Source organism: Ciona robusta, chromosome 3 (assembly GCF_009617815.1).
Source record: "Ciona robusta chromosome 3, ASM961781v2".
Taxonomy (NCBI): Eukaryota; Metazoa; Chordata; class Ascidiacea; order Phlebobranchia; family Cionidae; genus Ciona; species Ciona robusta.
This window is the reverse complement of record NC_143237.1, coordinates 11,204,359-11,219,403: the sequence shown is the minus strand read 5'-3', so window position 1 is coordinate 11,219,403 and position 15,045 is coordinate 11,204,359. Positions and strand designations below refer to the sequence as shown.

Below are 15,045 nucleotides of genomic sequence, written 5' to 3'. Positions count from 1 at the left end.
AAATAATAGTATTTTTTCATAACCTCCAAACCTAACGAAAGATGCGTCTCCATATTTCTACCTGGTTCATTGTATTACTATAAATCTTTAGTTACCTAATTCTATAACCATCGTTGAAACAAATTTTACATAAAAGCCCTGACAGTAGGTGGCAGCACAGAGTTGACAACTAAGCATAAACAAGGAAGTTAAATAGACGATATCAACATTGCCAACCTGGTAACTTCATAAACATAAGAATCCATGACACTCACTGTGCAACATTGCAAATATCGGAATTAAAATTATCTTTAAAAGTTAACGCCATGTATAAATCTTATTATAAAACATGTCAATTAAAATATTCCAGGATAAATATTACTACACTGAAGAATATATAGAAACATAAAACAATTTGTTATAAAAATACAACATTTTTCACTAAACATAAACATTTAGGTTATTCCACTGAATGCCCATTAACAGAATTGCCTTTGCGCAATAATTCATAATTTGCCATTTCCTTCGCTTCTTTCTTTTCATTTCTTTTGATATATCTTTGTCTATGAAATATATTAATTATGAAACGCAGCATAATATTAATTATGAAACAACCAACCTATGTTCAATAATTCTCTCTACGATATCTGGGGTCGTGAGATTTGAGCTACTGTTGACGAGAACAAACATTCCTGTATGATGTCATAATGTTTAAACAAGTGTCATTATTATCGTAAACAACCAACATTATTGCAAACAATCAAAACCTCGTTTTTTTGGCTCCTCGTATGGATCGTTCCCTTTTTCATCTGCAAAGATTTGACTGTTGCCATGGACAACCATATCCACCTACAGATAACATATTAATAAACATAGATAACATATTAATACACACAGATAACATACATACCAACATAGATATCACATATTTTACCTTAAAATGATCCATCATCTCAGAAGAAACAACATACGGAGCTCCAATTACGACTTCATGAACGTACTGCCATAATATTGTCATGTACGTAAGGTTATTATATATGGAATAAAAAGCCTATTTATTCTCGTGCAGCGGGACAACAACAGTCCGTTTAACACGGATGTTCTGTTTAATACCCCCTTTGTCTGCTTACCATAAAATGACAATCGTGAAACGATCATTATATTTAATCTCACCTTGCATGCTAATACACTTAACACTCGTTCGTGCAAATTCATAATCGGATAGTTACTCCCACAGTATCTGTTTATTTCCTTAAAAATATTATTTGATTAAATATAAATTGATTCTTAAATTTATTCATTACAACTTACACAGTCTGTATGCAGGCCCACTATGACATAATCACCAAAAGTTGAAGCTTTTTCAAGAAATCTTAAATGCCCAAGATCTTAGTAGTTTTGTTTAAGGAGAATTTAAATACAATATTACAAAGCACACAAGTTGAAACGCGCACAAGTTGAATCGCGCACAAGTTGAAACGGGCACAAGTTGAATCGCGCACAAGTTGAATCGCTCACAAGTTGAAACGCGCACAAGTTGAAACGCGCACAAGTTGAGACGCGCACAAGTTGAAACGCGCACAAGTTGAAACGCACACAAGTTGAAACGTGCACAAGTTGAAACGCGCACAAGTTGAAACGCGCACAAGTTGAAACGCGCACAAGTTGAAACGCGCACAAGTTGAAACGTGCACAAGTTGAAACGTGCACAAGTTGAAACGCGCACAAGTTGAAACGCGCACAAGTTGAAACGCGCACAAGTTGAAACGCGCACAAGTTGAAACGCACACAAGTTGAAACGTGCACAAGTTGAAACGTGCACAAGTTGAAACGCGCACAAGTTGAAACGCGCACAAGTTGAGACGCGCACAAGTTGAAACGCGCACAAGTTGAAACGCGCACAAGTTGAAACGCGCACAAGTTGAAACGCGCACAAGTTGAAACGCACACAAGTTGAAACGTGCACAAGTTGAAACGTGCACAAGTTGAAACGCGCACAAGTTGAATCGTGCACAAGTTGAAACGCGCACAAGTTGAATCGCGCACAAGTTGAAACGCGCACAAGTTGAAACGCGCACAAGTTGAATCGCGCACAAGTTGAAACGCGCACAAGTTGAAACGCGCACAAGTTGAATCGTGCACAAGTTGAAACGCGCACAAGTTGAAACGCGCACAAGTTGAAACGCGCACAAGTTGAAACGCGCACAAGTTGAAACGCGCACAAGTTGAAACGCGCACAAGTTGAAACGCGCACAAGTTGAAACGCGCACAAGTTGAAACGCGCACAAGTTGAAACGCGCACAAGTTGAAACGCGCACAAGTTGAATCGCGCACAAGTTGAAACGCGCACAAGTTGAAACGCGCACAAGTTGAATCGCGCACAAGTTGAAACGCGCACAAGTTGAAACGCGCACAAGTTGAATCGTGCACAAGTTGAAACGCGCACAAGTTGAAACGCGCACAAGTTGAAACGCGCACAAGTTGAAACGCGCACAAGTTGAAACGCGCACAAGTTGAATCGCGCACAAGTTGAAACGGGCACAAGTTGAATCGCGCACAAGTTGAAACGCGCACAAGTTGAAACGCGCACAAGTTGAAACGCGCACAACTAGAAATCTATAATATTACACAACACATAACCATAGCAAAGGATACGGAAACAATCGAAGGCTCCAGCCACGTAAACAATTTTATCTCCAGGCTGCAAATTATATATTATTAATGAAAATAATAAATTATATGTAAAATTTTTAGTAAAAGAATAAATATATATATATAAATGAAAAAAGTTTATAAAAAAGAAAACAAAACAAATCTTACATTTGGTTGTTTGCCGCTTGAAAATTGGATGATTTTTTGAGTCGTTGCTAAAAATTGTGAAACACCTGTCCATGGGCTGTGTGCGGTTGGGTCCTGGAAAGGAAAGGGGGGGTCGCTTAATTTCGGCAATATTTGGTACAAAGGAATAAAAAATAAAAACCAACTCAAATTAAAACATTAAGAACCAATCATGCGTGACTTACACGCTTCAATGAGTTTGTTTGTAGCTGGATGAAACGTGCAAATAATTACAATGATTATGAAAAATAAACAAAATCAAACCTTTTGAATATTTTTGACTTGATTTGCATCAGGGACAGCGTCACCCTGGATATTTTGATAAATTATTTTTATAAATTACAAACAAACTGACAACAAACCTCTCGCTTATGATGCGTCTTGGTGAGTAAGAGCATTCTGAAAACATGGATATTAACATAGACATCATGTATAAACATAGAAACAAGTTAAACAACATTACCTTCCGACAACATCAGTTGTCGACACACCTTGCGTTCGTTGAACCTCCCTGAAAATCAACAATTCATTCAATATAATCAACGTTTCATGAAATATAATCAACGGTTCATGAAATATAATCAACAATTCATTAAATATAATCAACGTTTCATGAAATATAATTAACGGTTCATGAAATATAATCAACGTTTCATGAAATATAATCAACGTTTCATGAAATATAATTAACGGTTCATGAAATATAATCAACGGTTCATGAAATATAATCAACGGTTCATGAAATATAATCAACGTTTCATGAAATATAATCAACGGTTCATGAAATATAATCAACGGTTCATGAAATATAATCAACGTTTCATGAAATATAATCAACGTTTCATGAAATATAATCAACGTTTCATGGAATATAATCAACGTTTCATGGAATATAATCAACGTTTCATGAAATATAATTAACGGTTCATGAAATATAATCAACGTTTCATGAAATAAAATCAACGGTTCATGAAATATAATCAACGGTTCATGAAATATAATCAACGTTTCATGAAATATAATTAACGGTTCATGAAATATAATCAACGTTTCATGAAATATAAACAACGGTTCATGAAATATAATCAACGTTTCATGAAATATAATCAACGTTTCATGGAATATAATCAACGTTTCATGAAATATAATTAACGGTTCATGAAATATAATCAACGTTTCATGAAATAAAATCAACGGTTCATGAAATATAATCAACGGTTCATGAAATATAATCAACGTTTCATGAAATATAATCAACGTTTCATGAAATGTAATCAACGTTTCATGAAATATAATCAACGTTTCATGAAATATAATAAACGTTTCATGAAATATAATCAACGTTTCATGAAATATAATTAACGGTTCATGAAATATAATCAACGTTTCATGAAATATAATTAACGGCTCATGAAATATAATCAACGATTCATGAAATATAATCAACGGTTCATGAAATATAATCAACGTTTCATGAAATATAATCAACGTTTCATGAAATATAATCAACGTTTCATGGAATATAATCAACGTTTCATGAAATATAATAAACGTTTCATGAAATAAAATCAACGGTTCATGAAATATAATCAACGGTTCATGAAATATAATCAACGTTTCATGAAATATAATCAACGTTTCATGAAATATAATCAACGTTTCATGAAATATAATCAACGTTTTATGAAATATAATCAACGTTTCATGAAATATAATCAACGTTTCATGGAATATAATCAACGTTTCATGGAATATAATCAACGTTTCAAGAAATATAATTAACGGTTCATGAAATATAATCAACGGTTCATGAAATATAGTATTTATTAAACAAACCTGTAGCGTCCTGCATCTTTAATTATTTTGTAAGCGTCGCTTCCATCTGCTAGTACGGAGATGTCGTCTAAATGAATGAAAGTAACTTATTTATCCTCGCGTGACAAGAAGGCGACAGCCGTTATAACACGGGTGTTTTGTTTCATACACCTTGTGCCCGATTACAAATTACCACGCATGTAACTTTGTGGGAAATAGTTTTTTATGTATTGCTGATAATTTGGACAACCCATTAGGGACCACTGGGTTGAAACAATTTGCAATAAGTGTCTTGCCCAAGGACACATACGCCCACAATGGTAGCAGCGACGAGCCACAAACCCATACCCTCTAGTCTAAAAGGTAAACATCAAACCACCATCCCACAGCACAACATAATATTAAACAGCACCCACCTCCATGGACACCAAAGTCGCAATTATATTCATCCAGGGTTTCAATGGTTGTTGAATATGGTGCGCCTTCCACAACCTCGTCAACCCACTTAATTGCTCGAACCATCTCATATCGTTCCGCTTGGTTGAACACGGGGGGACCTTTATGTTTTGTTATTTCTTCTGTAAAAGTTATTGTTGCGTAATTAAGATGGAAACAAAGTTGAAACAAAAAGATTGGCAAATTATGTTTAATTATATTATCTTATTAAATATTTCAATAATACTATCAGGTTTTCGTATTTAATTAATTTCATAAATTCTGTTATTAAATAAACTGAATATATAATTAATATCATTAATTAAATATTTTGTAACATAATACATCCTATAACCTATGTAATAAAATTCTGATCGCACCATTAGGCCAGTTATTTAGCTGGTGATCAATAAGCAACTGTTCATTAGGCATCATTAATACCCACTGTATCGTATGTTCATATTGAAAATAAACTTTGCAAAAAAATTGTTCTGTTACCGTAATTCACAGTTCTTGTGATATCTTACCTAACAATAGTGATATGTCATTTAAAATGCAATACCCTATAAGCTGAAATCATGAGCCACTTTTTCATAAAGAGCAGAAATAAAGATTTGCGCAACATTACAGTGCACATCTACCAAACAACTTAAATGTAACGATGAACCTTTGTTTATAATTGCAAACATACATTCTGGTGCGTGTTTTAACTTTACTTAATTCATGGCGTCTCGCCTATAAATTATGGCAGAACTTTTTTACTTTTTGCAAAAAAGTAATACAGTGAGGATCAGTGATGAAACATTTTAAACTAACAATTACAGATGGTCCCCAACTAAAAGACAATATAGTCTTACCATCAGAATGAACACCAACTATTAAATAATCACCAAGTTCCTTGGCCTGCCTGATCAAATTGGCGTGTCCAAAATGCACCATGTCAAAACTGAAACATCAATGGTGGTTATAAACAAGAATTTATATTTTTAAAATAATATTTCATGTCTTAAGCTACGTGTAATGGTAAGCTAGCAAACTAGTACCAAGTTATATATTTTAATATTCAGAGTTAAAACACCAACGCTTCGTCAATAAAGCAACCATACACCAACGATAATAAACCCACCAGCCATCCACCCATATACGCTTCCTTGTCTTTGTGCCGTTCGCCGCCATTTTAAAATAAAATAAACTAAAATTCTGCAACAAATTTATTTGGTAGTGAGATAAAACAGACGATTCGCATAAACTGGGCAATGCAAACAATTTTCTCACCAAACTAACCTTTGTTCGCAAACAATAAATATTCTACAAATAATCGAATTCTAAAGTTCAATTGATTATTACTCAACAATCGATACCTTTCTTCCGGTTTCTCTCGATCGCATTTTTTCTTATTTCTCTCGATTCAAAATATGGGCTTGGGATGTTAGCATTCATACATATGTTGCAGAATTTATGGTTTTAGATGACAAGTAAACATATGCACACAATTCATATTAACATGTGCGATTCATGATAAACACAACACACAAATATAGTTGCAAATATAGATGTAGCAGCATTTTATTTACGGTACATGATTGTTTAAAATATTCCCTTTGGTGCATTATTGCCAAACAAGTGAATCCATGATATTGGCTGCTTCCATGAAGTCTGTGACAATACAAACATTAAATACTGGAAACAACAAATATTAATAATTTTACCGTCGCTAATGGTTTCCATTGATTTAGTTGGTCCAACAACATAATAGCATCTGGGATATTATTGCCTTCAGAACAATAAGTTAAAAGAACTAGGATTGAAATCTTTTCATTGCAGCTGTAAAAATATTTAACATTATCAATAAGTATACACTGCATATATCTCATGTAATATATAAACTGTATATAACATATGTAATGTATAAACTGTATATAACATATGTAATGTATAAACTGCATATAACATATGTAATGTATAAACTGTATATAACATATGTAATGTATACACTGTATATAACATATGTAATGTATACACTGTATATAACATATGTAATGTATACACTGTATATAACATATGTAATGTATAAACTGCATATAACATATGTAATGTATAAACTGTATATAACATATGTAATATATAAACTGCATATAACATATGTAATGTATACACTGTATATAACATATGTAATGTATAAACTGCATATAACATATGTAATATATAAACTGCATATAACATATGTAATGTATACACTGCATATAACATATGTAATGTATACACTGTATATAACATATGTAATATATACACTGTATATAACATATGTAATGTATACACTGTATATAACGTATGTAATATATACACTGTATATAACATATGTAATGTATAAACTGTATATAACATATGTAATGTATAAACTGTATATAACATATGTAATGTATAAACTGTATATAACATATGTAATGTATACACTGCATATAACATATGTAATGTATACACTGTATATAACGTATGTCATCTAAATACAAAACACACCATTTATCAAACATTTTCTTTGTAAAACCAGCCCCAGGTAGAAAAAGTTGGTTTTCCCTTTTTTCCATTTCCACCCACCCAATGGGTCGCTTATGATTGGATGAGGCAATGTATCGTATAGAAGACCTGTTAAGGTTATACATTAAGACTGTATAAGTAAATTTGTTGTGATAAAAACCCAGAGACGTTGGTTAACTAAATACATGGGTAGGCGGGTCTAGCTATGTTTCTTATCTAAGATAAATATAATGCTGCTTTGTATTTTGGTGGGAATATAAATACGAATGTCTAACTTTTGTAAAATAAATGTAATTTGTCAGATATTTCAATGTATATGTTTCACTTAGCAGCATGTTTGTGAAGTCATAATAGATATTAACAGGTTTATTTAGCTGTCAAAGTTTTGACATATTAAATATTTGTAATGAAACAACTGAATAACTTAGGAAACTTGGTTGGCGACAGTTTTAAAAATTCAACCAATAATCTGGGGTGAGTGTGACATCCCAGCATACCCAGGGTCGGTGCCGGATTATTATAGACTTTAAAGAAAACTTACCCAATAATTTCATTGTCCTTGCGCTCAAATGAATGACAACTCGACAACAAAACAACTTCAGAAAACTTTTGCTGCTTCACCCAACTAACAAAATCTTCACAAAACTTCAATTGTTTGCCCTGAAAATATATTTTTAACATATTTCCAGCTTAACCCAACATTCACTTACATTAGCCAGTGGGGATCGGAACTGTATAACCGTGATGTTGGCTTCATTGCTGTGATAAACTTATAAAGAAATATAATAAACAAACAAAGATGATATAACAGACAAACATGGTTACCTTCCGATGATAATCCAAGTTTCTCATCGTCCACAAATGCACTAGCCCCCACTAGTGGCAGGAAACATTCTGGACAAAAATATCCAACTTTTTCGAGTTGTAAGGTTGCTATTATGACATCACAAGCAAGTTGTCCCACATTTCCAACGGAAATCGCTGGCTAAAATTTTATTCATTAATTTTTCCCAATAAAAAAATCTATAAATTACTTACCAATATAAGGACTGAGCTTTCTGGTGAAAATTTTTTAGAATTTTTTGAACAATAAAACATTGTTTTAAATATTGCGCAATCTAAAAACAACAAGCAATTGTATTGAGAATATTAACACACATAATTTTATCTATGTTCAATTATACAAATTATAAATACACAAGTCACAAATATATGAAACAAAACAAAGTGACAAAAAGTATGACAATATATTCAATTTCACATTTGTGGAAAATCGTAAACTTTGCTTTTATCAAGAGCGGTGTTGAGCGAATGATTTCTGTACATCCCGCATTTACCAAGGTGTTGAGAAAACCTTTGAGATTTGCCGTGAAATGTCGATGGGGCAGTTTGGGCAGACGGTGGTAGTTCCCCATATGTTCCTGCCGAAGTTTGATAAAGTGGGTGGTGGGTTTGAAAACATTGGTTTCGTTTCATTTCGTCTTTTACGACTTCAACTTTTGCCATGCACGAAAACAACGGGTTTCCTGGATTCGCACATTCCGTTGTTTTACTTTCCCTTAGAACTTGTTGGGCGCTTTTCGGCGACAAACTAATGTTTGGGGCTTGGTCCATCTTCACTCAAAACCAAACAGCAAAAATTTCGAAACAAAATTTTCCGAATTTGTTGCCAAGGTACCCTTATTAAAACCGGTGGGTGGCGCTAGTAATTTTTTTATTTAATTGCATACATTGGGGTGTTATTTCAAGGACAAGAAGCAGAGTTCGTACAAAGCATATATACTAAAAGCAATGACGCTCTTTACCGCCGTTGGTGGATTTGTCATTCTTCCCAGCTTTACGAGATTATTCACCGTCACGCATGGTTGCCTATATTAAAGCTGCAGAGAAACAATTAGTAAATTACTGAAGTTACACACAAAATGTCTGTCTTGGAAACTGAATCTGCTTTAGAGAGGTTAATATTGGAAATTGAGGTCGATGTATCCGTTGAAGATGAGACGGAAAATAATACAGGTTTGCTGTATGTCAGTTTAGATGATTTGTGGACGAGAGCTGCTGAAAAAGTGAAAGAATATTTACCAGTGTCCAATGCAATATCAGTTTTTGGGGGATTAGATAGTTATTTGCGCCAACAACTAGTTGAACTGTACAGTATGGATTCCACAAAAATTGCCCATAACTTTTCTAAGGTTATTAATTGTGCTCCAAATGACAGAATCCTACGAGCTATCCTTGTAGAATTGCTTCCAATGCTTGAAACTGGTCATTGCACTTCAATGTCTGAAGAACCAGTGGTTTTAACAGACAATGTATCCATTAATGGAGATGAAAGAGAACTATGTTACTATGTTGGTGGAAGAGTCATTCATGCTATGTTTGTGAAAACCAAACATCCGGTGTTTATTAAACTTAGGAGTGGAACTGCAGATATTGGAAACAAACTTAATTGCTGGCTGCTAACTGAGGTTGGGCAACGCTTATTCGGGTCTATGGAACTGCTTATTAAAGCTAAATTGATTAATGGCATAAAGAAACTAAGCCAAAACAAATTGTCAGCTATTTGGTACCAAAAAAATGCAATTCTTCTGACCGACTTGGTTACGGATAACAACTCCAAAAATTTACTACTTGCAATGATCGAAAGGTATATCAGAACAAGATCTCATAAATATGCCCAACGGGTTAGTCAACTTCATTATCATTTAAAATCAATGAAGCAGTCACAACAGAAACACGTTTATACTGGTCCAGGTATGTCATTTAGACAAAGCGGAAGCAGCAGATAAGTTTCACATGCTTAATAGCTTTAGTTGAAAATTAGAATAAAACTCCTAAATATAATCTCCATCCTAGCGACAATGAGTGGTAGGAATACTAACCTACTATGATACCCACTGTAGCATTTGTACTGTGCTCAGTTTAATATGAATCAAGTTGGTTCAGGGGACTAGGAAAATGGTACAAAGTATACAACCACTTAAAAACAAAAAGCATTTCTTTATTACTTACAATACAGTGTAACTGCAGTGTAAAATATTAATACAGTAAAAAACAAAAAAACATTTTTAAACCATATATATATATATATAACTGCAGTGTAAAATAATTACTATTGGAATTAGATAGAGACTAACAGGTACATTTCAGTAAATCAAAACCATTATTCAAATTAATTTATAATTCGATGTAGTGAACATTTCCACTACCAGTACCTGTATCACTATGTTGCAAATTACGGGTAACATTTAGCATTTGCATGTGGTTGGCGAAATGCGACACAGTAGGATTTCTATTGCTTCCACCTCTTTGACGAATTCGACCAAAAAATGACTCCAAAACATCTTGTGAAATCCGCAGAAAAATAACATATTCAGCACCAAGACCGAGCATGTAATCCAAAATTCCAATAAAAGATTTTGTTGTCATAAGGAGTCCTTGAAATGTTGCATCAGACAAACACATTTTCGCTTTTTCAGTTGTTGTATAAGTTTCTCCATTGGACTTCTGGCGACCATTAACTGCATTTTTCCAATTCAAAAAGTAGGGTATAAAAACTTCTTTCAGCCAGACAATTCTGTCATCATTCATTGAATAGAATGGTTTTTTGTCGATGTGTGTGCTGCCGACTGTTGAATTACAAATATCAAAAAATCTGTTCATTAATTTTACAAATGTTGCCATCGCTAAGTGCCCTTCCTTTTCCAACTCCTCTCCAACCGAATGTGACAAGACCTGCGCAGCATAACAAACTCTCATACGTTCAAAGTTGTTGGGAAAAACATGTTTGGATGTTAGTTTGTGCAGCTTGGTCAATTTATTTGGTGAATCAACATCCTTCAGATAAAGATCAACCACCATGTCCCATAACATGAATCCGTCATTCCACATACATTTGTGTTTCCCTCCCTTGCTACTGATCAAGTTATTTCTTGCAGTTTTAATCAAGTGGCTTGGGTCACTTACAAAATATAGTAACCTGCCAAATGCATTAAACTGTAAAAACTGACAATATAGCTGAAGTTTAACTTACTTCTTGGAATCAAAGGGGTGTTTGCAGGCATGTTGCATATCGGAGGCTTTACTTGATGCAAGCATGTTAAACAGTGTTCTGTTAGCTTGGCTACCGTCAGCTGTGTAAAAATTATGGGCTGATTACAGCTGAGTAAAAGAGTGATATTATAATATTATGGGAGAGAAAAATTCTGTTCAAAACTCACCAATAAGTGCAACAGGGAAAAGATTGGACACATTAACCAGCAGAGACAATGTTTTTAAAACAATGTGGTATAACGTTGTTGCTTTAAAGCCGTCCGATGGAACATAGCACACCATGTATGAAATACTTGCATTCATAATGCCTAAATAAATATCATTATATAGAATAATTACCATAGATTTCTTTTAATCAATAGCCACTCTAAAACAATTTAAATCTTTTAGTTTCTGTTAACACTTCAGAATATGTGTGTATTTGATTCATTACACAATATTACAAGCTAAAAAATGTACAAGTTCATTTTACCTTTCACATATACTCCCAAGATATTTGTGGCAATTTTGTTGCGATCAACCAACTCGTTCAAATCTTCATCGCCCAAATCAATGTAACCAACAAATTCTCCAGTGTATCCATGATAAACTAGCTCTTCTGAGAAAAAAACAAACATGTGAAATCGGATAAAACTCTCACTTTAAATATTCAATATACCTTTGACCTTCATTTCATCGATAATAACAGTCACTTGATTCTGTGGCAAATCCAAAGTACCATCAACATGTAACTTTCTGAACATTTCAACTGAAATTCCTTCATCGGGGCGATTTGAATTTCTAACAATTTTAAAAACATTTTACTCAAGTATTAAATAAACCACAACAATAGACATGCCCTACATTGCTACCTACCTATAACGCTGCAACGTTCTTTCCGAAGGAAGTTTTAGCAATCCACTTTGCTGCAGTTGTTTGTATGATTTTGGTCCTTTGGAATGAAGCAATATGCAAAACCTAAAACAAAATTATAGAGGTGTTTTGTTCTTGAAAATATTACCTTTTTTTGCTCTTGAAAATATAAATTTATTACAATTGAAATTTATATGTTTAAGAGCACTTCAATAGCTCTTACTTTATGATGTCCGGGTGAAACCGTCTACCTTGCTTCGACACTTCGTTCAGTTTAATCTGTTCTTTCCAGAATGTTTGATAAAAGTCATCCACCTCATTGTCGCGTATTCCTAAAAAAATAATTGAGACTTGAGTAACATAGCAATGCAGTGTATATTGCACGGGGGTGGGGTATAATAGAACATATGCATAAGACTGCAATATCATTCAAACCTTGCTCCATAATATTGCTAATGTCATTCGCAACATCATGCTCAAGTGTCACTTGGTCGACACTCTGAAATAAAGACTCCACTTTATCCTCCAACTCTTTTATCCTTGGGAAACATTTCAATATAAAACTGCATAATTATTAAGTTAATTAACTGTAATTACTAACTAATAATCCCATTCTTACCGATTTTGTTTATCTGTAATACTGGACTTTACTCTACTAATCTTGCTATTACATGTCACTTTCTGAAGAGGCTTATCCATAACTTTGTCATGATATCTTTGCTTACTCTTCTTTAACTGCAACAATCTTTTTGTTTCTCTGGTACAACTCTCACATATTTTATCTGTATCCTCACCATTCCAAGTCTTTACAAAAATTTTGCACTCTTTCACTCTTATGAAAAAAAATTGTGTGTTAGCTTTCAATCATGTATCATTTAATGATATGGCACTTTTAAACACCATGCATATTATGATATGTTACCTTACCTTTTCGCAACTACTTTAGCTTCAGGAAAACTTGATGCATCATTTTCAAATGGCCAAGATGGAACAACTACCCCAATACAATGTGGCACGATATGCTTTGAAGCAGCATCACCTGTAATGCCGTCACAAATAAACTTTTTGCCACAATATGACAGAATGTCATACGGAGTCGAAGATTTAAGCTCATCTTCTGAAATAACTATATCAGGAACCACCCAACCAAAGTATTGAACTTTGGTTTGTAGATTGCTTCGTACAAAGATCGTGAACTTTGGAACAGTATAGTTTGTATTTGCATCGATAGGTGTATTTATCAACTTGAAGTAATCTTCATTGACAACTATAAGCCAGTCTTCTCTTTTCTCAACTTCTCGTTTCATAGCTTTTAATAAAACATTATAACTGTTGTGATAAATTTTTGGAATGTAAGATCGTTCTTTGGGAGCTGGTCTGGATGTTGCTGATGTCGATGGGATACTCTTTGGCGTCAAATCTAGGGTAGGCAATGCACCAACAGCCAATGTTTCATATCCTCCAGCTGTAATACAAGATTGCTAACTGGGTTGGGCATTGGCTATCATATATATACATTACAAGATTTTCAATAAAATTAAACGATCACCGTCCGGATTTACAACTTTTACAATCCTGTATATATGTATAGCAAACTAAGCAAAGATACTAGTTATCATTACAAACACTGTGGTGCATGTTATGTTTACAACTTACGAGCTATTCGAAAATCTGTTGGTGAAGCAAAATGATTCTTGCAAATGGCAACAGTGTCACGCTGGTAAAGATTCTTGATGCCTGGATCGCTTCGCAGCCCAAGAATAATCCGTTCAAGTTTATCTGCCCATTCATATTCTTTACCGACACAGAATCGTTTTGCTGGAACATGAACCAATCCCGGGGCTCTCCTTTTACAATGTGTGATGCAGCAGATCTTGGACATCGTATTAGTTATCACCTATAAGTCAGAATATCGTCTATATCTATACCGCCATATGGACTCTGGTATAGATTACTTAATTTGTGTTGTGCTAGTATTAAATGTATAATAAAATACAATAACAATGCTATATCTAAGATCAAACGACTTATACCAGTTTAATTACGTCTTACAACGTGGTCAAAACCTGAAATTTATCACATTCAGCAGCTTACAAACATTGTTTATTATAACCGCTTACCTTGTTTTTTTTAACTCTATATCTACGTTGTAGACTATATTTTAAATATATGTTTATATTTCTTCAATCGTAGTACTTCGAAGTTCGAATTAAACAATTTACTTTTACCAAAGCATGTATACCGAAATACTGAATGCGGCGATCTGTCTCTAGTAACGCGAGTTTTGTATAAGCAACCATGCGTGACGACGATTAATCTCGTTATGTCGTAGTCAATAGGGCCATATTCCAGTGTCAATGCTTTTAGTATATATGCTTTGGTTCGTATATGAACCTGAGATATTTCATGTCGCTCATGTTTATATACAGATTCTAACCAGAAGTATATATAGCTATATCGCCCGTTTGTAGCAAATAAGATTATTGAATTTAACCACAATGATACATTGGCGTCCGTCTGATAAAATAAAAAATCTGC

General features: G+C 33.9%; 4 protein-coding genes across 10 annotated transcripts; all 4 read right to left on the bottom strand.

Moving 5' to 3' along the window:
* Positions 1 to 270: 270 nt before the first annotated feature.
* LOC149739413 (ethanolamine-phosphate cytidylyltransferase-like) lies at positions 271 to 6,379 on the bottom strand. 7 transcript variants are annotated; one of them, XM_089875822.1, is made up of 16 exons: positions 6,194 to 6,379; positions 5,925 to 6,013; positions 5,049 to 5,210; positions 4,654 to 4,720; positions 3,281 to 3,328; positions 3,180 to 3,216; positions 3,082 to 3,126; positions 3,003 to 3,026; positions 2,800 to 2,892; positions 2,635 to 2,680; positions 1,291 to 1,367; positions 1,153 to 1,230; positions 914 to 979; positions 747 to 828; positions 599 to 671; positions 271 to 542 (listed from the first exon to the last, which is right to left on the bottom strand). In XM_089875822.1, the coding sequence occupies exons 1-16, from the start codon at positions 6,241 to 6,243 to the stop codon at positions 440 to 442; spliced, it is 1,140 nt and encodes a 379-aa protein (XP_089731948.1). In that variant the 5' UTR covers positions 6,244 to 6,379; the 3' UTR covers positions 271 to 439. The 7 variants fall into 7 exon arrangements, with proteins under 7 accessions (XP_089731948.1, XP_089731950.1, XP_089731949.1 ...); XM_089875824.1 differs by having other exon boundaries at positions 5,958 to 6,013; XM_089875823.1 differs by lacking the exon at positions 3,003 to 3,026.
* Positions 6,380 to 6,617: 238 nt separating this feature from the next.
* On the bottom strand, positions 6,618 to 8,781 carry LOC149739412 (proteasome assembly chaperone 2-like). Its single transcript, XM_089875834.1, has 7 exons — positions 8,641 to 8,781; positions 8,428 to 8,587; positions 8,313 to 8,371; positions 8,144 to 8,262; positions 7,585 to 7,710; positions 6,777 to 6,891; positions 6,618 to 6,723 (listed from the first exon to the last, which is right to left on the bottom strand). Exons 1-7 carry the CDS (start codon positions 8,698 to 8,700, stop codon positions 6,655 to 6,657), a joined length of 708 nt encoding a protein of 235 aa, XP_089731960.1. The 5' UTR covers positions 8,701 to 8,781; the 3' UTR covers positions 6,618 to 6,654.
* Positions 8,720 to 9,360, bottom strand: LOC149739411 (piercer of microtubule wall 2 protein-like). The gene has a single exon (XM_089875846.1). It carries the CDS (start codon positions 9,214 to 9,216, stop codon positions 8,860 to 8,862), a length of 357 nt encoding a protein of 118 aa, XP_089731972.1. The 5' UTR covers positions 9,217 to 9,360; the 3' UTR covers positions 8,720 to 8,859.
* A 3,379-nt stretch (positions 9,361 to 12,739) lies between these two features.
* On the bottom strand, positions 12,740 to 14,948 carry LOC149739410 (uncharacterized). The gene is made up of 4 exons (XM_089875832.1): positions 14,628 to 14,948; positions 14,164 to 14,404; positions 13,435 to 13,972; positions 12,740 to 12,839 (listed from the first exon to the last, which is right to left on the bottom strand). Exons 2-4 carry the CDS (start codon positions 14,387 to 14,389, stop codon positions 12,824 to 12,826), a joined length of 780 nt encoding a protein of 259 aa, XP_089731958.1. The 5' UTR covers positions 14,390 to 14,404; positions 14,628 to 14,948; the 3' UTR covers positions 12,740 to 12,823.
* Between the last annotated feature and the right edge of the window lie 97 nt (positions 14,949 to 15,045).